The sequence below is a fragment of the Myotis nattereri genome (genome assembly GCF_964212035.1).
Source record: "Myotis nattereri genome assembly, chromosome: 1".
Lineage (NCBI taxonomy): Eukaryota > Metazoa > Chordata > Mammalia > Chiroptera > Vespertilionidae > Myotis > Myotis nattereri.
The window spans coordinates 46,786,069-46,811,887 of NC_138075.1; the positions used below are offsets into that span (position 1 = coordinate 46,786,069).

Below are 25,819 nucleotides of genomic sequence, written 5' to 3' on the forward strand. Positions count from 1 at the left end.
TTTGAAAGGCATTTGGGGGTCAAAGGAGCTTAGCTTAAAGGAAGCTAAGATCTAAGTTCTAAGGTCTAAGTCAGGGGTGGGCAAACTTTTTGACTCGAGGGCCACAATGGGTTCTTAAACTGGACTGGAGGGCCGGAACAAAAGCATGGATGGAGTGTTTGTGTGAACTAATATAAATTCAAAGTAAACATCATTACATAAAAGAGTACGGTCTTTTTTTTCATAGGTTTATTCATTTCAAACTGGCCGGATCCGCCCGGGCAGTAGTTTGCCCACGGCTGGCTGAGTTCTCCTCATCTCAGGACCCCATGCTTTTTATTAACACAACTTGTCCAGAGGCGAAGCAAAGATATACACTTCAAAGGGGTATACACAAGCATTGTCAGAATGAGGGAATTAGCCTACAGCTGTTCAGGTGTTTGGCCAGTAGGAGGCAATAACATTTAGATTAAGATGCCCTTTAGCTGTCTGGCAGCCAAGCAATCATCCCTTTTCAGGTTTGGGGAAATGCCTTTAGCCATTCCCAACAGGTGATTACATATGTGTGACTCAACCCTGTTGAGTCCCCAAGTTCCATCAACCTTTTGATGAAACTCTTGAAATTATGACATGCTAGAATTGGCTTCCAGCAGGGAGGGAGAGAAAAGGAGAGAGAGAAAGAAAGAAACATTGATGTGAGAGAGAAGTATCGATTGGTTGCCTCCTGTATGGTTGGGGTGCAGGTTTTGATCCCTAAACCTGTAACCTACATATATGCCCTGACCAGGAATTGAATCCACAACCTTATGGTGCACGGGACAACACTCTAACCAACTGAGCCACACTGGCTAGGGCAAATGGATTTTTTAAAGCCTTGTTGTCAATTTATTTCAGTAATACATTTGTTAAGGAAATGTTGAGCCCAGAAATCATGTTTACTCCTCATTTTTATTTAAAAAAACATGTTTTTTTCTTATAGGGCTCCAACGAAAGAATCCTCTGAAGAGGAGTATGATTCTGGAGTTGAAGAAGAAGGATGGCCTCGCCAGGCAGATGCTGCAAACAGCTAAATTGTCAGACTTTTGTCCTGTATATAAAGCTTTCCTTCTGTGTTTAGGATCATAACTGTCTCTGCAGTCTGACATTAAAAGCATTGGATCTGTCTTGGATATCATACATGGTCAGAAGCCTTTAGAATAAAAATCAGATCATGTATATTAAGTAACATCACATTGATTGGTACAAAAGACATTATGTGGACTTTAATGACACAGTGTTCAGCGATAAAATGTACATTATTTTGGTTCAGTTTTTAAAAAAAAAATGCTAAAACAAAATTCTAAGGAGTTCTTTTAAGCAATGCAGATGTTGCAATAACTATTTTACAATAATGTTACTCTACAAATGGGAAAATAAATTCTTTAAAATTGAAGATCGAAATACCATTCTTTAATCTTTTTTACCCTTATTTGTTTCCTGAAAATATTAGAATTTTATTTACCTTAAACATTGGAAGAGGTAGTTTCCAAGTAGTTAAAATTTTCATGGAAAAGGTATCCTGAAGAACCATATTTTAACGATTTGTTTAGCTGTATTCTTATTCTTACCTGCTAAGCATGACACTAACTTCCCAATTGGTACTATAAGAAAGGCCAATCTTTTCTGACTTTTCTGATTTATTTGCCATCTTTAATGCATTTTAGTACCAGGAGTGAGCAGATGGAATTGAAGTCTGCCATAAATCTTCAGAAAAAGACTACATTTAATACTACAAGTAGCATGCAGCGTCAGTCATAATAACAGCCATGTGCTGAACTAAATAAAATATCTTAATATTGTGCATTTACCTAAAATACTCAGCTAATTTTTTGTTTTGTTTTTCTGTGTGCTGGATATTTGTCTAATTTTTTGGCTTCATAGAACATTAAAGAAAACTGCTTTGCTATCAGTATAAGTTAATGCGGTCACACTACAATATAAGTTATTAATCCTTGTTAGAGGGTGGGGCAAAGGATTTACAGTTCATATGGAAAATAATTACAATAATCTATAATAATAAAAGCATAATATGCTAATTAGGGCGTCCTTCTGGACCTTCGGATGAACCAGGGGCTGCAAGGGCAGAGCCCCTTGCACAAATTTTGTGCATTGGGCCTCTAGTTAATAAATAATAATACAAGAGTAAACTGTTCCACATACTCAACAACTGTAAACTTATTTTTGCCCCAACCTGCATAAAATTAAACAGTGGGGGAAATTTGGGGGACTTAAAAATGAAAATTACTTGTTTGCATAAATATTAAAATATTTGGGTACCTTTTAAGCTTTTTCTTCCCTTCTATAATATTGATGTAATTTTTTATGCTATTCAGTTCAAACTTATTTGAAATTGTTTAAATCAAAGTACATTGAAATGTTTGTTTTTATTTTTTGGTTTATAGACTTTTTCCTTTTATCCCCTTTTTCTCAGGAAGAGAACCTTAAGCTATTAGCAAATTCTAAATCCTGTTAATGAAGAGTTGGGCTTTCTATGATGTAATAAGGGATGTGAGATATCGATGGCTGAGGTAGAACCAGAAATGCACTTTTGCAGAGTGTTTAAGTCTGACTGCTATAGTGTGGCACAGAAACAAGTATCCTTGTTAGTCTCCGTAGGAATGGTTACGTTTTTCTCAGGAAGTCTTTCATATTATAACTGTTCATTATCTTTCTCTTATGACATTATTTTCCTTTTTGTAGAGTGAAAATTGAAGTAGCTACTAAATATATTAAGAGTAATCCTCCAGAAATGGACTTGGAGACGTTTTAGTCACAACTCACATTTGGTTTGGAAGTTGTTAACGAAACATAATCAATGTTTTTAAATCAAACTCAACTGAGTATAACTACGGTTTGTATCTTGAAACTTATGTTTTGGCATTTGAATAAAACAAAAGGACTAAATGAATGCCATTGTGGTGGTGTGTCCATAATGCAGTGCCATTTTTAAAAGGACACAGATATCTGAGCTGCTTTATTTCAATGTTTACTTAGTCCTTGGCACTTTCATAGCCTGCTAATTGTCCTAATTTCAAATTCCACAGAAAAAAAGACTTTAAAGTTTATGTTAAACACCTATAGAAAATCCGCACATATCCTGCATGGGCCCCACACTAGGGACACAGACCAAGCTTTTCAAGATTACTAGTCTACTTGGGGAAGCAAACACAAAAACAGTGCATTATAATAATGGAAATGAGGTAGGTGCCAGGTGTGGTGCATAAAGAGTAGTGGCCCAGATGATCTGGAGGAGCAAGTATGACTTTTCCAGAAAAGAGTAATGAAAATATTGGAAATTTTAAACAATTACTAGGGAGCTTTAGGAGTTGAGAAATAAGCAACAAGTATGACTTCACATTGCTGCTGAGATGACCATGTAATATATTTTCCCCCTTCTCTATTCAACTGAAGACTTTGCCTCATATTTCATTGAGAAACCATCAGAAGATGAAAGTCATCTTCCCATCATCAAATCTATAAATCTAGCTGCTTCAGCACCCAATCTTTTATCCAGTTACAACTGAAGAATCCCTCTTACCCAAACTCAGTCACCCCACATCATTATGAGGGGATCCCATCATCCCCTCTTATTTCTCAACACCTTTATTTCTTTTTGTCAGTATGTCTTCTACATTATTCATCTCCTTCTGAATCATTCCCAGCAGCATTTAGACAACTGCCTAGTACTTCCTATCCTGTAGCAAACCGCCCAAGTTTATTTTTCACTTGTCTTTCTGACTACACATGGTGAAGACAATGCCTATTTAATTAAAACATCACCTACCAAAGTGATTCGTGAATTTGGTGCTCCATATATTTTAAAACAAGTAACAGAATATCTGGTATGCCAGATTAACTACTACTAATTTTATGCAGAAAGGAGAAGGGGACTAAAAGGGTTTTAAGTAGCCCTGGCCAGTGTGGCTCAATTGGTTAAGCATACTCCTGTACACCGGTCACCGGTACAATTCCTGTCAGGGCACATGCCTAGGTTTCGGGCTTGATCCCCAGTTGGAGTGCGTGTGGGAGGCAGCCAATTTATGTTTCTCCTCAAAAAAAAAAAAAAAAAAAAAAGGAGGTGGGGGGTTTAAGTAGAAAAGTTAGACATTAGATGTGTTTTTATTCCCCCGCATTTTTAAAAAATATATTTCTTTTTTGATTTCAGAGAGGAAGGGAAAGGGAGAGAGAGAGGGAAAGGGTGTCCCAAAATTCACACAAGAAGTAATTTTGATAGAAAAAACAGGTTTATAATTAAAAATTGTAAATTTTTTATTGATTCATAAAGTATACAGTATAAGGTTATGTATGGAATAGCATATCGGGTAAATGGCCTCCACGGCTTTGTTGGCACATATGCACTCTTGTTGAAATTTTCCATGACGTTTTGCATAAATGTGGCTGAATTTTGATGAGGCTCATTTTCATCTTGATGGCTTGGTTAATCGACAAAATTGTCGCATTTGGGGTTCAGAAAATCCACGAGTGATTATTGAGAAACAAATGTATCCACAACGTGTCACTGTTTGGTGCGGATTTTGGGCTGGATGCATCATCGGACCATTCTTCTTCGAAAATGCGGCTGCTCAGGCAATAACAGTTAATGGTGCTTGCTATCGCAACATGATAATCCAGTTTACCCGATATGCTATTCCATACATAACCCTACACTGTATACTTTATGAATCAATAAAAAATTTACAATTTTTAATTGTAACCCTGTGTTTTCTATCAAAATTACTTCTTGCATGAATTTTGGGACACCCTTTAGAAACATCAGTGATGAGAGAATCATTGATCGGTGCCTCCTGCACACCTCCCAGTGGGGATCAAGCCTGCAACCCAAACATGTGCCCTTGGCCGGAATCGAACCTGGGACCCTTCAGTCCACAGGCTGACGCTCCACCCACTAAGCCAAGCCAGCTAGGGCAATTCCCCTGCATTTTAAAAAAATTTTCTTTATGGTTGAAAGTATTACATATGTCTTCTTTTCCCCCCATTGACCTCTCCCAGTTGGCTCCCACCTTCCAACACAGGCCCTCAACCCTCTATTGTCTGTGTCCATTTGATTATGCCTATATGCTTGCATATAGTGTTTTGGTTGATCTCTTACCCTCCCCCAACCTTCCCTGCTTTCCCTCTGAGGTTTGACGGTCTGTTTGATCCTTCTATGTCTCTGGACCTATTTTTGTTCACCAGTTTATGATCATTTTATTCCACAAATGAGTGAGATTATGTGATACTTATCTTTCTCTGACTGGCTTATTTCACTTAGCATAATGCTCTCCAGGTCCATCCATGCTGTTGCAAGTGGTTAAGACTTCTTTCTTTTTTACAGCAGTGTAGTATTCCATTGTGTAGATGTACCACAGTTTTCTAATCCACTCATCTGCTGATGGGCACTTAGGCTATTTCCAAATCTTAGCTATTGTAGATTGTGCTGCTGTGAACATAAGGGTGCATATATTCTTTCTGATTGGTGTTTCTGATTTCTTGGGATGTATTCCTAGGAGTGGGATTACTGGGTCAAAAGGGAGTTCCATTTTTAATTTTATAGATGATAGAGGAGCAAGGATTGAATCATGGACATGTGGGACTATTATAATAAGCCTGCCAGATGATAATGGATTGGACTAAGGTGATAACAATGGAAGTGAAGAGTAGATGGGTACCTATTTTTGAAAATCTGATGAAAAGTGGTATCCCATGTTGTTCAGTGGGGAAACTCAGTATTACAAAGATGTCTGTTACCCCTACATTAATTTATATATTTAACGTTCCAATAAAATACTGGTAAGGTTTTAAATTAAAATTGACAAACAGATCTAAAGTTCATATGGAAAAGTAGGTTAGAATGGTAAGCAAAATGATAATGTGCACTCATATGGTGTTTACTCTGTGTCACTGTTCGTGTAATGCAACAATTGTATGAGTTAGATTCTATTAACACTTTTTATAGATGAAACTGAAGCCCAGTGGTTAAGTAGCTTTCCCCAGGCCACACAACTAGTAAGTAACAGTATTTAATCCCAGGCATATTGGTTCTAGGGCCTCTCCACTTAACCAAGAGGTGCTGCCTATTCTATTAAAAAAAATTATAGCTTCACAAGTTTAAGTGCGTACCAGTGTATGAATGAACAGACATCAAAGGAAAATAAAGTTCAGAAATAGACCCCAAATATATATGGTAATTCAGTATTGGAAATGGTATTTCAAATTAGGAAAGAATCCTATCTAATAAAGAGGGACATGCTAATTGACCGCCATGCCTCACAAAATGGCAAAGAGGGAATATGCTAATTGACTCACACCTTCACAAAGATGGTGGTGCCCAGTCCCCTCAGCCCCGCCTCATCCAGCCTCAGTCCCCCAGTCCCCTCAGCCCCGCAGGGGAAGACAGTTGGGGGCAATCGGGCTGGCAGGGGAGGGCAGTTGGGGATGATCATGCCAGCAGGGGAGCAGTTAGGTGTCAATCAGGCCAGCAGGGGAGCAGTTAGGGAGCTATCAGGCTGACAGGCAGAGTGGTTAGGAGTCAGCAGTCCCAGATTGTGAGAGGGATGTGAGAGGGTGCAGGCTGGGCTGAGGGACACCCTCTGCGCCCATGCATGAATTTGGTGCACCAGGCCTCTAGTATTCAATAAATGGTAATGATAGCTGAGTATCCATCTAGAACAGCGGTTCTCAACCTGTGGGTCGCGACCCCTTTGGGGGTTGAACCACCCTTTCACAGGGGTCGCCTAAGACCATCGGAAACATATAATTACATATTGTTTTTGTGATTAATCACTATGCTTTAATTATGTTCAATTTGTAACAATGAAATTGGGGGTTACCACAACATGAGGTGACTATATTAAAGGGTCATGGCATTAGGAAGGTTGAGAACCACTGATCTAGAAAATATAGGATGTCAAAAATGTATATACACACTTAGAATAATTATAAAGGCAGTGTTCATTAAAATACATTTCATTAAAAAAAAATTGAGCTATTAGCTGTTAAAATGTATACATTTGGGGGGATACCCTATATAAAGTTAGAGTCATGCCTTACCTAATACATTTTAAGATAAGCCTTTAAATGTTATGCAGAGTATTACAAGTTACTTAATACATAAGTACAAGTAAATATGTAGAGTATTACAAAGAGTTTCTGAGAAATATGAGAGGTCTCTTGGGAAGTGGGGTCAGGCTTTGATTGGTTCTTTTCATGGGACAGAGCTGGGCTCTTACCCAAGAGGGCATCCATTACTTTTGCTTTAAAAAGTAAGGTTCTGCCCAGCTGGTGTGGGTCAGTGGTTGAGTGTTGACCTATGCACCAAGAGATCACTGGTTTGATTCCCAGTCAGGGCATATGCCCGAGTGGCAGGCTCGATCCCCAGTAGGGGGCAGTCAATCAATGATTCTCATCCATGTTCTAACCCTCTCCCTTCCTCTCTGAAATCAGTAAAAATATAGTTTTTAAAAAACACTAAACATACAACTGCTATATGACTCAGCAGTTGCACTCTGGGCGTTTATTCCAATGCAATGAAGGTTTATGGTCACAGAAAAACCTGCATACAAATTTTATAGCAGCTTTATTCATGATAGCCTCAAAGTGGAAATATCCAACAAGTGAATGATTAAACCAAGTGTGGTTTAACTTTACCCGCTCTCTTTTCGCACACTTTTATTGCAATAAAAAGGAACGCTATTAATACAACAACCTGGATGAATCTCCAAAGGATTATACGGAGTGGAAACAGGGAGTCCCAAAGGTTATGTTCTATATGATTGCATTTATGTATAATATTCTTGAAAGGACAGAAGTTATAGAAATGGAGATCGGGTTAGCAGTTGCGGTTAAAGGGAAGTGGGTGTGACTATAAAAGGGCAAATGAGGGATCCTGGAAATGATGGAAATACATGTTCTGTATCTTGACTATCAATGCCAACATCCTGGTTGTGATATTGTACTACAGCTTTGCAAGATATTACTATGTGGAGGAACTGAGTTAAGAGTACACAGGATCTCCCTGTATTTTTCTCACAACTGCATATTTCTTACAATGATCTCAAAATAGAGTTTAATTTAAAAAACAACAACAATCGTGTAGCTTAAAATCCCCCAGAAGTTTCCCATTGTTCTTAAAATATGAGATCCTGGACGCTATATCTCTGTCCACGCCAGGATCACCAGGCTCCCTTCAGGCTTTCTGTGCTCCATCCGCTCTGACATTCTTTCAGTTCCCCCGCTAAGCCTACTCCTACCAACTAGGGGTATTTTGCAAATGCTGTCCTTATCTGAACCGTGTTTCCCTCTCTTCTATTTAACGCCTACTTATCCTTCAGACCTTAAACGAAGCCTAAAGTCATTGGGACAACCTTTCCCCAACCTTTCTAAGTCAAATTGTCCTATAAGCTCTTCTTGCTCTGTGCTCTCCTCCTCGGTAGTACGAATATTCACCGCGGCACTTTCACAATTGCTTGCGTCATTACTTGATTAATGTGTTTTCTTTACTCGACAGGTAGTTCCACAGGAGAGGATCTGTGTCCGTTAGTCTCGCTGTCTGCAAAGCGGCTGGCTTCACACCTAAAATGATCATTAAGAACATGCCCGAACCGATTTGCCCCGGGCGGGGCTCCTGCAGGAGGCAACCGATGGATGTGTTTCTCCCACATAGATGCTTCTCTCTTTTTTCCCCTCTCCTTAAAAATCAAAGGAAAAACGGGTGAGGATTTTAAAAAGAAAAGAAAAAACGAATAACAACAACAAAAAAGAACAGTATTTTTTTTTTTAAAGGAACAGTATTAATTGAAGGATTGAATGAACGCCCACCCACGCGCCGGGCGGGTCACACCGGCGTCGCGCGTGGCATACGTCACTTCCTCCCGGAAGACACTTTCTCGGGAGACCATCAGATTCCTGTCACTTCTCAGAAGCCTCCGGCGGTGGCCATGGCTCTGCCGCCCTTCTTCGCCCCGGGTCGCCCGGGCCCGCCGCCCCCGCAGCCGCTGCCGCCCGCTCCCTTTGGCTGTCCGCCGCCGCCGCTGCCCTCGCCGGCTTTTCCGCCGCCTCTTCCCCAGCGGCCCGGCCCCTTTCCGGGGGCCTCCGCCCCCTTCCTCCAGCCCCCGCTGGCTGTGCAGCCCCGGGCGCCTGGGGAAGCCTCCCGCGGCGGCGGCGGCGGCGGCGCCTTCTACCCGGTGCCGCCCCCGCCGCTGCCTCCGCCGCCGCCTCAGTGCCGGCCTTTCCCGGGGATCGACGCCGGCGAGCGCCCGCGGCCGCCGCCTCCAGGCCCGGGGCCGCCCTGGAGCCCGCGCTGGCCTGAGGCGCCGCCGCCCGACGTGCTCGGGGACTCGGCCCTGCAGCGCCTGCGCGACCGGCAGTGGCTGGAGGCGGTGTTCGGAGCCCCGCGGCGAGCGGGCTGCCCGCCGCCCCCGCGCGCGCCGGCCGGGCCCACCCTGGGTGAAGTGCGCGCGCGGGTGCGCGGGGCTCTGCGCCTCGTGCGGCGGCTGCGGGAGCTGGGCCAGGCCCTGCGCGAGGCCGAGGCGGACGGCGCGGCCTGGGCACTGCTGCACGCCCAGGCGGCGCCGCTGCGCGCGGAGCTGGCCGAGCGGCTCCAGCTGCTGACCCAGGCCGCCTACGTGGGCGAGGCGCGGCGGAGGCTGGAGAGGGTCCGGCGCCGCCGGCTGCGGCTCCGCGAGAGGGCCCGGGAGCGCGAGGCCGAGCGGGAGGCGGAGGCCGCGCGAGCGGCGGAGCGCGAGCAGGAGATTGACCGCTGGCGGGTCAAGTGCGTCCAGGAGGTGGAGGAGAAGAAGCGGGTAAGAGCAGCGGTTGCGCACGGGGGTGAGGGTACTGGCGTTTGGAACGTGAAGGGGCACGTTTGGAACGTGAAGGGGCACGAGGCGTTGCGCTGCCATTTCCCAGGGCTAAGCTTCCTTATCTTCACTTGTAAAGTAAAAAGATAGTTTGCCTTTCCGACCTCATAGCTCCGTATTGATTGCGTGTTAATGATGAATAGTAGCAACACCAATGCTCTGGGTGCACTGCAGAGCCCTGTACACATTATGTAGGAGAATTACACAGGGGCGTTGCAGGGATGACAGATCTGCACCGACATTCTGACACCAGCACTCAAGACTAACAAGCATCTGGTGCTTTTATTTATTTCACAGAGGGAGAGAGAGAGAGAAACATCAATGATCAGAGAGGATCATTGATCTGTTTCCTCCTGCACGTCCCTCCCTTCCTCCCCCCCCCCCCCCCCCCATGTGCCCTGACCGGGAATTGGTGACCTCCTGGTTCATAAGTCCCCGCTCAACCACTGAGCAGCACCAGCTGGACCCTAGGTGACTTTAAAAATACAATACATAGAGAACTTGTGGCCTTTCCTTAAGGAACATACATCCTAAGTAGCTGATGGGTCAATAGTGATGATTTCCCCAGAAATCCTTTGTTTACGAATTTTAAACCACAAATCTTGAGATTCAACAACGGTGTTTTTTGAGCACTTACTGTATACTAGGCACTGTGCTAAGGTCGTTACATACACCAGATCTTGAATCCTGGTAATAACCCTGGGAGGTAGGTGGTATTATCCCAACTTTACAGATTAGGAAAGTAAGGCATAAGGAACTTAACCTGCCAACAGCCACACCAATCGGTTTGTGGCAGTTTCACGTCTGATTTGCGCCCAGGTTGTGGGATTTGAAAACCTGCTAATCTCAAGCTCTTCCGTGGGGGCCAGGGTGGAACCGGAAATGGGTCAGCTAGTTCAGACACTGTTGCTACTTCTGAGTGCCCCCACACCCCCCTTCCTCCACTCCTCTACCAGCCACTGTTTCCTCTTTTCCCTTCTCCTGGTGTCTGCTGCTGCCCTAGAGTCTGATGTAACTCCCCCTCTGAAGTGTATTGATGTCAAGCTTTGTTTTCAAGCCCCCCAAAACATCAATGCTTTTAAGAACACTTGGAGGCAAGGCCTTAATCTAAGAGAGTTTGAGTCAGTTCAGACATTTAATGAGGGCCCATTAAGTACCAGGCCCAGTGCAGGGTGCTGGGGATAGAGATAAGTGGGACATAGTGCTTGTCCTTGAGGGACTTGGAGCCCCATGGGGTATCATGTCTGTATAGCATTGTGCGTTACGATGTCACATGGAGGTGCTATAGGAGCCCAGAAAAGGAATAGCTAATCCTTTGGGGAAGGTGTCAGGGAAGGTTTGGATGATAACAACTGAACTGAGTCTTAAAGGAAATGTCAAAGCCAAGTGAGAGCAACAGGTGCATTTCAGGCGTGAAGAGTGAAACAGCATGGTAGCTGAAATGGTGCAGTTGCAGTGCTGATTTGAGAGATGGGAAAGAGAGCTTTAGGCAAAAGCATCCTCCCTTCCACCTATGGTGAGGGTGTTAGAGACAGAGTCCTTTGAGTAATGGCTTAGAGCAAGCATGGTTTAAATAAACGAGGCATGGCTGTGAGTTTGACATGCTTGGCTTAGCCTTAGAGTAACCAGAATGATTTATCTACATGTGAACCGACTTAAGAAGAGTACAATAGGGTCTTCAGATGTTTGAAAGGCTGTCATGTTGAAGAGATTCTTGGCAGTAGAGTATTTTAGGTTGTCACTGAGCATTGTAGAGTCCTGGGCTTTTATAACTCCACTAGAGGCCTGGTGCATGAAATTTGTGCATCATGGGGAGCGGGCCTAAGTCAGCAGTCAGACATCCTTAGCGCTGTTGCAGAGGCAAGAAAGGCTCCCGCCACCGCTGCTGCGCTTGCCAGTTCTGAGCCCGGCTTCTGGCTGAGCAGCACTCCCCCTGTGGTGATGCACTGACCACCAGGGGGCAGCTCCTGCGTTGAGTGTCTGCCCCCTGGTGGTCAGTGCATGTCATAGCGACAGGTTGTTCTGCAGTTCAGTCGGTTTGCATATTAGCCTTTTATTATATAGGATAGGATTCCTTATCTTCCCTGCTACCCTCAATCTTTGGATCCATGGGTCTGCTTTTTTTTTTTTTTAAGTCTTCACCCAAGGATATGTTTATTTGTTTTAGTAGAGGAAGGGCGGGGTGAGGGGGAGAGAAACATTGGTCTGAGAGAGAAGCATTGATTGGTTGCTTCCTGTACATGCCCCAACTGGGGATTGAACCCGCAACCTAGGTATATCCCCTGTTTTGGAATTGAACCTACAGCCTTTTGGCGCATAGGACAATGCTCCAGCCAACTGGGTCCCCCGGCCAGGGCCAGGTGTTTTCATGTTTAATGAGAGCCCCACTTAACAAAGTAAGTTGAATGCAGATGTTCCTTGGACCACACTTTAGAAACTCTGAGGAAGAAAAAAGACCAGTGTCCATGTGGAAGTGCAGAGAGGATAATTCTTTGGCTGGACCAGTGCAGAGAGGTGTTTTGGGCATGGCCCAGGGAATTGGGGTGCAAATCCAGTAGAATCTTTCTAAACCCTGGGACTGTCTGGTTCTCTAAAATCTCACTGCTGGGCAGCTGTTCTCATGGGCTCTCTTTCTTCCCCAGGAGCAGGAACTTAAAGCTGCTGCCGATGGTGTCTTGTCTGAAGTGAGGAAAAAACAAGCAGACACCAAAAGAATGGTGGACATTCTTCGGGCCTTGGAGAAATTGAGGAAACTCAGGAAAGAGGCTGCAGCAAGGAAAGGTAACTGGCTTTGCACTTCTGCTGGCATTTCTTCCTTTGTTCCCCTGTTCCTTCCCTTTCTTTACCATCGCGCTTGCCCTTCCCCAAACATCTTGAAGGAAAATGCTTGATACTTCAAATTTTTCACCCAGTAGGGTAACTGAGCTTGTCAGCAGTATCTCAGAACCTTTGAAGTAGGTCCCTCTGATGTTTAGCTCTTGGTAGCCCAGGTTGAAAAGAGAGGCAGGTGTGGGAACCCACTGCACCGTCTTCCCCTGGACTCATCATTCCCACCCCAGGCATTCCTGGCCACATTATTCTGAGTGAGGTTGATAGGGCTGGTCAGCGTTACCCATGTGCCAAGGTGAAAGCTATCCTGTCCTGTCCTTACTTGAGGCTTCAGAAGGTGCTGAAAACTTGGCATGTTCCTTCAGATACATTTCAAATCTGAATCATGGCTATTTGAAGAGGTGCGAATGGGATTTGGCTGGAGGGCCCTTAGTCCCATCTTTGCTATTTTAAGCTCTCACTATCCTTCAAAACCAAATTTAGATGTCATATCTCCCATCCTTCTCTGCTCTGAGCTGAGGTGACCTCCTGCTCCTTCTCACTTGCACCTGGTTTGGGCCACATGCTGCCTTATTTAGTAGGTTGTAGGCCGTTGACATTCTCCAGTGATATTTGTGAGTACACAAATTAGCAAATACCATGATAGCAAATGAATTCCTCTGTTTGGTTTAAAATATAATAAATTAAAACTATAATTCAGACCCTTAATAAAAAGTGGTTTTTTTATAATATATTTTATTGATTTTTTACAGAGAGGAAGGGAGAGAGATAGAGAGTTAGAACATCTATGAGAGAGAAACATTGATCAGCTGCCTCCTGCACACCTCCTACTTGGGGATGTGCCTGCAACCAAGGTACATGCCCTTGACCCTGATCGAATCTGGAACCTTTCAGTCCGCAGGCCGACACTCTATCCACTGAGCCAAACCAGTCAGGGCAATAAAAAGTTTTGCTGGGCCCTAACTGGTTTGGCTCAGTGGATAGAGCATGGGCCTGCGGACTGAAAGGTCTCGGGTTCGATTTCAGTCAAGGGTGCATGCCTGGGTTGCAGGTTCGATCCCCAGTGGAAGCATGCGGAAGGCACCCAATCAATGATTCTCTCTCATCATTGATATTTCTCTCTCTCTCTCTCTCCCTCTCCCTTCCTCTCTGAAATCAATAAAAATATATTTTAAAAAAAGTTTTGTTGGGACGTGACCATTGTGCATTCAGCCAGTCTTACTCACTAGCTAAGTGATGAGCTTCTGCATGTCAGCCCTTAGAGTGGCTGATTCAGATTCAGGCCTCACACAGATGATTCTGTAGGGCATTTGTGGATCATCTACTGTGGTCATCTAGATTTGCTTCTACTGTGTCTACTCATGCCTCTTGCTTATGAGAATGCAAACCGTGAGGACTACTATTTAATGTTCCTCTGCTCCATGTCCTCTGTGAGGTGAGGGTCAGTAATATCTGCCAAGTGAATTTACCAGCATAATTTCTCACTGTTAGTCTCCCCTCTACTTGGTCCAAAAGAAAGAGAAAATTTTAGGAGGAACTATGGTCTATATAATAAGCAGGCTGTGTGGTGTTAATTGACTTGAATGTAAAATGATTTGGTAACTAGTAGCTGGTTGCCTTGTGTACTTTAAAAGAAAACAAGCAGCTTTCTAACTTCTTTCTTCAAGGCGTATGTACCTCCAAGTAAGTGCTGAGAGAATGAGGCTGGATATGTAAGTAGGGTCACATCACAAAGTGTCCTATGGGCCCTAGCTGGTTTGGCTCAGTGGATAGAGCATCAGCCTGTGGACTGAAGGGTCCCGGGTTCGTCGATTCAGGTCAAGGGCACATGCCTAGGTTGTGGGCTCGATCCCCAGTAGGGGATGTGCAGGAGGCAGCCCATCAATGATTCTCATCATTGATGTTTCTATCTCCTCTCCCTTCCTCTCTGAAATCAGTAAAAATATATTTAAAAAAAACCCACAAAGTGTTTTATGGGCCAGGCTAGACTTCTCACCTATGCTTAAAGCTGAGGGGAACCACTGAAAGATTTCAAGCAGAGTGAAATGATGACAGATCATTGGTGGTGGCAGAGCAGAGAAAGGTTTGGAGCATCTAGGACAGTGATGGTGAACCTATGACACGTGTGTCAAAAGTGACACGCAAACTCATTGTTTTGGTTGATTTTTCTTTGTTAAATGGCATTTAAATATATAAAATAAATATCAAAAATATAAATCTTTGTTTTACTATGGTTGCAAATATCAGAAAATTTCTATATGCGACACGGCACCAGAGTTAAGTTAGGGTTTTTCAAAATGCTGACACGCCGAGCTCAAAAGGTTCGCCATCACTGATCTAGGAAGAGAGACTGATAAAGGTTGTCATAGTCTGGGCTGGGATAGTATGGGAGTGTGAACTAAGGACCACAGTAGGAGAAAAGTAAATGGATTTAAGAGATAGGAATAAAGTGTGTGTGTGTGTGTGTGTGTGTACATATAAATTAATAACTTGGGGAACTCAGCATGTGGGAGCTTCTAGGTTGTAGCTTGATCCACTGAATGAATGATGATACCATTCTAAATGACCAGGAAAACAGCAGGAGGAGTAGGCTTTGGGTTGATGAGTTCAGTTTGGGACCTGTTGAGTTTGAGGTGCCTGTGGGACACCCTGGATAAGGGTTCATCAGCATGTAAACAGACCTTAAAGAGGTTGTGTAGTGTGAAATGAGAGCCAGAAAGACAATATCAAGATGAATAAAGAGGATTCCACAGAAGAGATCGAGAGAGGTCAGAGAGAGGAGGAAAAGGTAGACCCGCTACTTCTTCTGCAGAGTGGCAAATGCTCACAGAGATTGTGCAATCTTGGCACATTTACTTAAACTTCTTTATGCCTTGGTGTCCTCCTCTGTAAGGAGGGAATAATGATAGTACCTACCCATGGGGTGTTGTGGTGATTAAATTAGTAGACATGAGTTAAGTGCTTAAAGCAGTCCTGGCACATAGTAAATGCCATACAAGTGTTTCATCTTATTTTTATTTTCAAGTAATAAAAAGCTTGAGAGACATCCATGGGAATTAGCGACTACACTAGGGGCATTTCAGGGGGTGGTAGAAGTAGAAGCCTGACTAAAGTAGAGTAAAGACGGAGTAGGACATAAGAAAAGTAGACAGTGAGATCAACTCATTAAACATTTGCCTGTGAAGAAAAGGAGAGTACAGTGTGTGTGTGTGTGTGGGGGGGGGGGGGGGCGGGCGGGAATAGGGATAGGGTAAGGGGTGCTACCTTAGGGTCATGGGAAAAACTTGAAAATGTTTAAATCCTGAGCCAAGGAGTGAATATGAATAGAGGGAGAAAGATCAACGAGAAGCAGAGGAATAGTTGATGGCTCAAGGTCTTGGAGGAGGTAGTCAGATTCAGATCCCTGGTGGAGGGATTAACTTCAGTGGAGAAGAACCATCTTCTACTGGAATGAAATGAAGGAGACAATGAAGGGTAGTAATGCAGATGAGTGGAATTGGGGGCAGAAAGTTAAGGAATTTTCCTTCCTGGTGGCCTGTCTCCTCCGGGAAATAGATTAGAGGGTTTGCTCTGAGAGTCAATAGAGAAGTAGGACTTTCAGAGAGTGGTGAAATGAGCAGTGAGTGAGGGCCAAGCAGAGACCCATGGCAGTGTGGCTGCAGGGAGGGGCTATGGGCCCAGCTGATGTAACTGTAAACTGGCACCAGGCCAGTAATCAAATGGCTTCTTCCGGGAGCACTCTACAGCTAGCATGTGAGCACAGAGCACGGGGCTGTTGGGGTTTTGCTTTGTGGGTGACTACAAGTTTTGGTGAGAACAAATAGAAGATGGGCGGAATCTGATACATTCAGTGAGAGATTTTAATGAAATTCACAGAATCTTGAGGGAGAAGAAGGTGAGAATACTGAAACGGTAGAAAGTTGTCAGAGAAGAGAATATTTGGGTTTAAGATTTCAGGGTGGAAAGTTTTTTCTCATTATGCCAAGGTCCAAAGACCGGATGAGGCCCCATGGTGCCTAAGATTATTCATTGTAGCATTATATGATACCAAGTCATTTGGAACAGCCTAACTGTCCAGGACTAGAGAGCTTATTAAGTAAATTATGGTAGGTACATTGATTTGGTGAAACAGGATGGAGCCATTAAATAATTATAAGGAGAGGGGAAAAAATGTAGAGAATTGACATGGAGATATGTAAGTTACACACATTTTACATTGAACTATGTGAAGTTGCTAATATACGGACAGAAATGGCTGGAGGATCAACATGGGGAAATAAAAAGGGTTGATTATGTTAGCAGAATTAGGATTTTTTTCTTCCATGTATCTGGTATTGTTAAAATACTGCCGCAATACATACATTTTCCTTTAAAACCTTTAAGGACTAATAGGATTGCGCACACATCACTGTAGGATGAATTAGCTTCGGCAACTTTTTTATTGCAGGGCCATTATGGTAGTGAGTCACTATTGCAACCTACTTGAATATTCAATAAATTCCAAAAAGTTTTCCTTATGAAATTTTATGAAAACTTTCACATGTGTACAAAAATAGAATGCCTAAGTAAATTATTCATCATCAATTACGATGCCATTATCACATAAAATTAGTACTAATTCTTGCATATCACCTAATAACTAGTCTAAAATGTTCCCAGTTGTGGCTGTAGCTATGTTGGCTATACAATTAGCTGATCTCACAATTAAATCAGGGTGACCAACCATCCCAGGTTTCCCAGGACACTGGGTTTTCAAGTGCTAAAACCGGGCAAACTGAAACATTTGGTCGCCCTACTCCCAGCAGCACACTGTGAGACCAGTGTGGTTGGTTAAACGTATTTCTTCTCAGTGCCCATATGTGCTTTCCCAGAACTTCACACTTAAAGGGAGAATTGTTTATTAGCAGTGGGAATTTCAAAATGAAGAATATAAGACAGTTTTTTCCTTTTGGGAGCCCACTCTCCAACTGCAGGACCAAAACATTTAGAAACAAAATCAAAAGTTAAGTGGTATTCTCCAGAAAGAGGAATTAGAGAAAAAAGAAAGTCAGGGTAGTAGGGTCAGATTAATTGGAGATTGAAGTTGATCTGTGAAGGGGGATTAGAATTTATAAATGCTAAGCAAATCCATCCTGTAAGTAGGACTTTGAGTTGGCTCATTAGAACACAGATCTGGAGATAAGAAAAAGTTGTAACTGAAATGCCATTTGCATCTCTTTGCCCAGGGGTCTGTCCTCCAGCCTCAGCAGATGAGACTTTTGAGCATCATCTTCAGCGACTGAGAAAACTCATTAAAAAACGCTCTGAACTCTATGAAGCTGAAGAGAGAGCCCTCAGAGTCATGTTGGAAGGAGAACAAGAGGAAGAGAGGAAGAGAGAACTAGAAAAGAAACAGAGGAAAGAAAAAGAGAAAATTTTATTGCAGAAGCGGGAAATTGAGTCCAAGTTATTTGGGGATCCAGGTAAGTTCCTCTGTAACCAGTGGAGAAAAGGGCAAAACTAGATTGACTTATTCTCATGGGTGACCTCAACCTAAGCTAAGAGATTGTAGGCAACAATGACACCTAAACTATATCCTGGAAATCATGGATAAAGATGAAACACGTTTGATCATGTTGTCATCATAGGCTCAGTCACCTTGCCTTGAGGCATACACTCGGATGGGAAGTGTGATGGTGTGGCATTGTGCCTTTTCTTTTTCAGATGAGTTCCCGCTCGCTCACCTCTTGCAGCCTTTCAGACAGTATTACCTCCAAGCCGAGCACTCCCTGCCAGCACTCATCCAGATAAGGTCAGAGGGGCACTCTCCATGTCGCCTGTGTCTTTTTAAAAAAATTTCTAATGGGTTTATATAAAGGTTCCAAGTGTTAGGGATGCTACAGACATCTGTTTAGTCCTCACTCATCCTTGAGAAGTAGATGCCCCTATTTTAACAGGTGAAGAAACAAACTCAGGTGTGACTTGCCCTTTTGTGTTCTCCCAGGCTGTGCTGTTACGTTGACTTAAAGCATTGGCTACCTTTTCTAGTTCTCTTCTGCTGCTAAACAGACCCTCCCTGTATACTTGCCTATGGAGACTGTTTAAGACCCGTGCTGCTGACTTGTGAGCGAGGAACAGAGAGTCTCATCCTTACATGCAGTTAATAATGAGCTATACTTTGCAGCTCTCTGGGTCTCACACTTTCCTCACCTATAAAATGAAGATGGTGGACTAGAGTGTGGCCTTCAAACTTTGGCAGTAGTACTCTTCCCAGATGCAGTCTTTGGACAAACCAGTTTATAAAACAGAATGAATGAATGGGTTCCACAGGTAACTTAAATCTGTTATTAATAGGAAGCACTTTGTTGTTTCTAGACTCCCAAAGCTTCTACTTGGGGCTCAGGGGTCTTCAAAGCCTGGTTTGAAAATCACGGACCTAAGTGATTTCTAAGGTTCCTTCCAAGGCTCCAACAATGCTCTTTTGCATACCAAGTTGATGTCTGGGGAAAGTGCATTTCTGGCTAATATACAGGTTTTAGCTTCTAAACATAACTATAGTCAATTCTTGTTATTTACAGTAGCTGTGCTCTATAAAGCCACAAACACTGAATTAGAGACTGCTGAAGGGCTGCTGCTTCTAAAGGAAATATATGGTTAGGTTTCAGTGAGTTTCTGGCCACATTTTTGTCAACTGATCAATATATAATATTGTTTTATGTGTATTTCTTTTTAAAGACACCTCATTTAATATATCTTTCTTAAAATATATTTTTTTTATTGATTTCAGAGAGGAAAGGAGAGGGAGAGAGATAGGAACATCAATGATGAGAGTGGCTCAGTCAACCTGTGAACTAGGAGGTCATGGTTCGATTCTTAGCATATGCCCGGGTTGTGGGCTCAATTCCCAGTGTGGGGCATGCGGGAGGCAGTCGATCAATGATTCTCTCTCCTCGTTGATGTTTCTATCTCTCTTTCCCTTCCTCTCTCTCTAAAATCAATAAAAACATATTTTTTAAAACGACTGTAAGTTCTTTGGAGTTTTCCACTCTTTATATGTATATTTAAGAAATGCAGTCTTTTGCATAATCCTCGATAGTCTAGTTCTTTAGTACATCAGTCATTAAAAAGGTAAGTCCTGAAATAGAATATTTAGTTGCTGAACATCTGGCTTGGACTAAAACAGAAATAAACAGTTGTTTTATAATTTCCTATTAAGGCATGATTGGGATCAGTACCTGGTGCCATCTGATCATCCTGAAGGCAACTCTGTTCCCCAAGGATGGGTCCTTCCTCCGCTTCCCAGCAACGACATCTGGGCAACTGCCATTAAGCTGCATTAGTAACGAAGCTCCAGGAGTGTGGACCAGGCAACGCTCTCTCCAGCTCTGAATATTAGCGATGCTGCCGTCTTCTTGTGCTGTAGACCAAACAACAACCTATAAACTCCACATGGCATGGCCCTTCCCAGAAGTTCCATATTCCTGCCATGCTCTGTCCTGGGCAAATGTGCTTTGGGATCAGATTAATACGGTTCTTTGGAAAGGACCTAGGTGAACTGGGGCTATTGCCACATGCTTGGCTCACTGAATTTGCCTCTGTTTTGAGGGGCTTGGTCCAGAGTGACTGGCTAATTTACTCAACTTCCTGTGTGGCAATGGGTAAGTACATGCCATACACTCAACACAGGTGTGCTCTGGCTAGTTTAGTAGCCCTCCCCCAGTACAGAGTGTGAAGGCAAGCTTGATGCAAAGCCTCCATATCCTTCCTACCCGTGTAGCCCTCTAACTTCCAGGAAGAAAAGGGAAAGATGCTTTATCTGTGAAGCCCACTTTTGGTGCAGCTAGAGAGGCTGTGGGCCTCAGGCTGGGCTGGAGTAAAGCTGGTGGCTTAGTCGGGTACTCATTTGGAGATCTCAGGACACCTGAAGAGTACCTACACCTACACTGGATCGTGTTTTATTGGGTGATGGCAGCATTCTCCCTATGTTAGAAGGATCCTAATGAAAGGAACTGCTTTGTAAGTTCCTAGAGGTCTAGTTTTTCAGAATCCCTAAAGATAGAAATTTATTTCCCTATGGGAGTAGGACCTTAACCTCATGTACTCAGAAGGGGCCGGTATAACTGTGGAATTTCTTAGGAATATTCATGTAGTTAAAGCTGGGGGGAAAGCAGATAAAAATAATGAAGTTTATTTTTTATATTCATTAATAAATGCTCTTGTGCCTGGAGATGATCAGTGATATAACATGTCAGTTTTTCTGTTTTATTTTGCCTTTTGTCATTTATTGTTATTTATATTTCCTAAAACCTAAATAAATATTTTTATTTTTTAGTTTGAGCCTTTGCTCTTAATTTGTTGCCTCCCAAATCACTGCACACACTTTCACACTGATAAGACATTTTCACTCTAAAATTCAAGTTTATTAAATAGGCACTTGTTAGAGGAGAGTGAATCTACACCACCGAACTCTGTGGAATCAACTCTGGGTAGTCAGGAAAGGAAGCCATCAACCTTAGAAATGACTTCATATCATCAGAAGCTGTTGGGTGCAAGATGCTAAAACCTTTGTCCTTTTCCGTTGTTTAATTTGCACTGTTAAATTTATGCAATGTGCATTACAGAGTTAACAGTATATGAGCCAGCACTCCTCCAAAGTGTGTCTAAGCTCATAATCTGACATCTGCTGTGATTAGCGTCACTTGACCCCATAGGCTTGTGTGCCCTTTTGGGATACATCTCCACCATTTGCTCTCTGATGAGGTGCAGGAACATAGAAATAAAAGGACTGGTACAGTACGTTGTATGTTTGGTGTCCAGATAGCCTTGCCACTAAGACATCTGCATTGATGGGTCAGGGAGGGTAAAGCAGGGACTCAGGAAAACTCAGGCAGCACAACCCAAGGAAAAGGTGTTTAATGCCAGGTGGGAAAAACCATTCCCTCTTTCCTCTGGCAACTTCAGTGTTTTAATAAAGCGAGTGTTTTCTTTGTCTGGTTTTTGTTTTGTAAGTTTTTCTTGGTTTGTTGCCTTCCGTGGTGGTGGCTGCAGGCACTGGTACTTTATGGGCTTAGAAAGAAAGACTTATAGTGGTATCTTTAACGAATGATTCTTCTGAGATATGGACAGTGCCATTGTAATCTTATCCCACAGTCTTTTATTAAAAAATTGTGCAGCCCTGGCTGGTGTGACTGGGTTGGAGTGTCGTCCTTCGGAAGGTCGCCAGTTTGATGTAATGTGCATTACAGAGTTAACAGGGCACATACCTAGCTTGCAGGTTCAATCCCTGGCAGGGTGTGTACAGAGGCAACCAATCAGTGTATCTCTCTCACACTGATGTTTCTCTCTCCCTTCCTATCTAAAATTAATAATAAATTATTGTGCAAAATTTCAAACATGTCAAAAGTAAAGATAATATAATTTTTTCCCCATATATCCATCATCCAGCTTCAAATAATTGTCAACTCTTGGACAAGCCTGTTTCATCTGTACCCCACCACTCACTCTGGATTATTTTGAAGCAAATCCCAGATATCATAGTACTTTATACATTTTTCAGTATATAGCTCTAAAAGATGTTTTTAAAATGTAACCACAGTGCCCTATCACACCTAACAAAACGAATAGCTCAATAGAAAAAAAAAAAATCAGTGTTCAAATTTCCTTATCTCACAAATGTGTGTTTTACACTGTTCAAATCAAGATGCAGATGCAGTCCATGCATTGTTGGGTGATATGTCTGTTAAGTTTCTGATGATCTTAAGAGACTTACTCCCATGCACTTTGCACTCTTTCTCTCCCTTGTAATGTTTTGCTTGAAAAAATAAGGTCCTTTTTTCCTTGAAGTTCCCAGTCTGGATTTTGCTAATCGCATCCTTGGGATAGCATGTTCCTCTGTTCTGTATTTCTTATAATTTAGTGGTTAGAGCTGTACTGTCTGATATGGTAGCCGTGTATGGCTATTGGGCACTAGAAATTGAGAGTTTGAATTGAAATTGGGTTTGAATTGAGATGTACAATTACATATTTGGCTCACATTTCTATTGGACAGTGCTGATCTAGAGACTTGACCACACTTAGATTGGAATATTTTGGTAAGACTATTTCATAGACCTGGTGTGTAATTTAGGAGGACTGATGTCTGGTTGTCTCTTTTTGGAGCCTGAGCAGTCATTGATAATCAAGTTGCATTTGGGGTTGCCAAATAGTTTAATTCTGCCATTCTTTCTTTATTAGCTGGAATACTTGTAAAAGGAGAAATATCCCCTCACCAACTATTTTGTTATCCTCAGGTACAATTTGCATAGGAAAGACAAGAGATAAATATGTAATTTCCTTGATTTACTAGTTTTCAAAATAGTGGTTTCCTAGCCTTGTCCAAGCATGACTAGTGAATTTTGTGTTCAAGTTTCATTATGAACTCCGATCTAAACATATTTATCTTTCAACTCATTTTATTGTTTTCTTTATTGAGCCAATGGGAGTCTCTTTAACTCAGCTCCTTAATTCCCATTCGATCCCAGTATTCTGCTCCAAACTTATTTTTCACATTTCCTACCTCAGTGGAAGAAATGACTGCAATCTTCAGTGGAGAAGGCATTTACAGGCCACAACCTGCATGATAGGGGGCTCATTGTTATTGCTGACCATTGCTAGTCAGTTATTTTTTTTCTGTTAGGACTAAGAACTACAGTTCTGTTGAGTCTCCAGCCCTCTTCTAAATCATGCATTTTTAACACCTACACATAAATGCTCTATGTATTGGACAAAAATTAATGAAAATAGAGAAGCTTACTCAAAGACTAACCATAAATGTATTGATTCATCATGTCTTATATGCAAGAATATTGTTTATCTTCCCAGTAGAGACGACCCTGGACTTGTGAGAAGCTTTAACAAAATAATTTATTTTTAAGAAATTAAGTAAATACAGGGAAGAAGAGAAAATTAAATAAAGAGGTTATTTATACATTAACACTAAGAGTATTCCTCCCAGTGGCTGCGTTTATGACGTCAAAGACTTTGGTATAAGCCAACCAACTTAATCACTCTAAAACCATTCATGTTTCTTGTCCACGTGACTTTTGTGCAAGGATATATCAAGCAGATTAGCGGGGATTATACCATCTGTTGTAGCAATTCACTCACCTCTGTGAGTTTTGCCACAGGGAAGCTATCCTGGGAGTTAGCAAGGTCAGTACAACGCATGTCTTGTTCCGTTCAAACAAGTATATTATATGGCAGGAGTGTGGATGCTGTAAAGTGTTAGCAGTGGTACATAGTAAGGGCTGGAGATTATGTGAGGCATTTCCATCTTCATCTTTTTTTTAATGCTTGTAACCAGTAAGCTATTTCTGAATAATTAACTGTTTACTTTTGGAATACGCTGCATTTCTTATAGTCTCTGAAGCAAAGATTGAAGTTTTTGAGGTGATTGGTGTTGAAGTGCATAACTATATAGAACAAGAGACACTTCTCAACTTTATTAACTCGTGCTTGACAGAATCTAGATACCTGGATTTGAGCCATATACTTGGGAAATTATTTTGATTTACCATTTTCCAGGTATGATGTTCTGCAAACATAAAAAGGAGCAAACAGGATTCCTGCCATCCTGGAGTTAGAGCAGAGAAGCCTAATGACTGTTCAGATAATTAGAGTCAGTTGCAATTATAATAAGTGCTAAAAGTGCTTACTCACCAATTTATATTTTTCATTATTCAAATATTTACTAAGTGACTGTTGAGGCTCAGATAATTTGTCAAATACAAGGGCTATCGCAATAGGCAAAATACCAAATACACCCTAACACACCTTTTGAGGGAGATAGACATAATCCAATAATCATAAAAAATGTGCTGAGTGCTTTGAAGGACAGATCTGGTTCTATAAGATTAGGCCTTTTTTTTTTCCTTCTCAAACTGAGTGTTCTGTAATGCATTTAGATGAAATAAAGAAAATATCTATATCATATAATAAGGGTAAGAAATTTCATTCAGTTTACATATGTGTATGCTATGTCACAAAGTCAAATATATTTTATCCTGTGGGTCACAGTTAAAAAAAAAAAAAAGTTGAAAGCCACCATACTAGGTGAACCTATCCAAGTTTGGTGGTCAGGGAAAGCTTTTTTGAAGAATAATGTTTCAACTGAGCTCTGAAAAATGAACAGCTATTAACTAGTTGGGTAGAGACAAGGAAGAACATAGCAAGTGTCTGGAATAGCCTATGCAAGAGCCCTGTGCTAGACCAAGGGACTAAAGAGACTGAAGGTCAACATAGCTAGAGGTGCGCGGGGAGGGGCCAGGCTCTGCATGGCTGTGGAAGCCCTTGTTGGGGGGTTGAGTTTGGTTCTGAGAGCAGTGGAAATTGTTGGAAGCTTTTAGGAATGCTTAGTTTGCTGCTTTGAAGTGATCACTTTTGTCCAGTGTGTGGAACACAATTACAATAACAGGGCATAAGAGGTACATGGACACTAATGGTCCAAGTGAGAGAACTGGGGGAGGAAGAGCGGTTTGGGGGAGGGGAAATCAGGAGTTCACTTTGGATATGTTGGGTTTGAGGCACCCCGGAGACATCTTGGAGGAGATGCCTTGTAGGCAGTTGTGCTTTTGAGTTTCATCTCAGAAGAGAACTGGAGAATTTCACGTGTGAGCCATTGGCACATAGATTATGACGTTATGGGCAAGGATGAAGTCATTTAGGGAGTATAATGGAGACCTTTAAACATAATACTAATGTCATTGCCTGGGCTCCCTGTAGACTGATTGCTATAACCCCCACCCACCCTGCCCCTTACCCTCAAGCTCAGTCACAGCCAAATGGACACGGACCATTGGAGAGATGGTGTAGAATGCTGTTTGCTGAAGCATCACAGACTGGCATTCCTAACGTCCCACTCGCCCACCCTCACCACACCCCTTTAGGCCCCTTCAGAGCTTTCTCCACTGTCTACTGAATGGAGTCAGCTCTCAGCCTAAAGTTCAGGGCCCTCCCAGCTCCACCCCAATCTCCCTTTCAATCTTACTGCGACTGCTTCCCAGCAAACACTATCTACCTCAGTCAAGCTGCTTGTCCCCCTCACTCTGCCCTGCCTCTGCTCCCTGGCTCACGTTGTCCCCTCCCTGGAGTTACACTCT

At 42.6% G+C, this 25,819-nt stretch overlaps 2 protein-coding genes across 2 annotated transcripts in view; both read left to right on the forward strand.

The window, feature by feature from the left end:
* Positions 1 to 2,926, forward strand: part of CLPX (caseinolytic mitochondrial matrix peptidase chaperone subunit X) — a 44,144-nt gene extending 41,218 nt beyond the window's left edge. The window contains exon 14 of the mRNA XM_081094338.1: positions 959 to 2,926. Within this exon, the coding sequence (XP_080950464.1) occupies positions 959 to 1,049 (91 nt within the window). The 3' untranslated portion in view covers positions 1,050 to 2,926. The remainder of the gene's footprint in view (positions 1 to 958) is intronic.
* A 5,851-nt stretch (positions 2,927 to 8,777) lies between these two features.
* PDCD7 (programmed cell death 7) lies at positions 8,778 to 22,315 on the forward strand. Its single transcript, XM_081094383.1, has 5 exons — positions 8,778 to 9,818; positions 12,518 to 12,656; positions 17,930 to 18,166; positions 18,408 to 18,495; positions 19,900 to 22,315. The coding sequence occupies exons 1-5, from the start codon at positions 8,955 to 8,957 to the stop codon at positions 20,021 to 20,023; spliced, it is 1,452 nt and encodes a 483-aa protein (XP_080950509.1). The 5' UTR covers positions 8,778 to 8,954; the 3' UTR covers positions 20,024 to 22,315.
* Positions 22,316 to 25,819: the final 3,504 nt, after the last annotated feature.

Coding starts and splice junctions, on each gene's coding strand:
- PDCD7 (XM_081094383.1), top strand. CDS start 8,955: ATGGCTCTGCCGCCCTTCTTCGCCCCGGGTCGCCCGGGCCCGCCGCCC. Junction 9,819..12,517: donor AGGTGGAGGAGAAGAAGCGG/GTAAGAGCAGCG, acceptor TTTCTTCCCCAG/GAGCAGGAACTTAAAGCTGC. Junction 12,657..17,929: donor AGAGGCTGCAGCAAGGAAAG/GTAACTGGCTTT, acceptor CTCTTTGCCCAG/GGGTCTGTCCTCCAGCCTCA.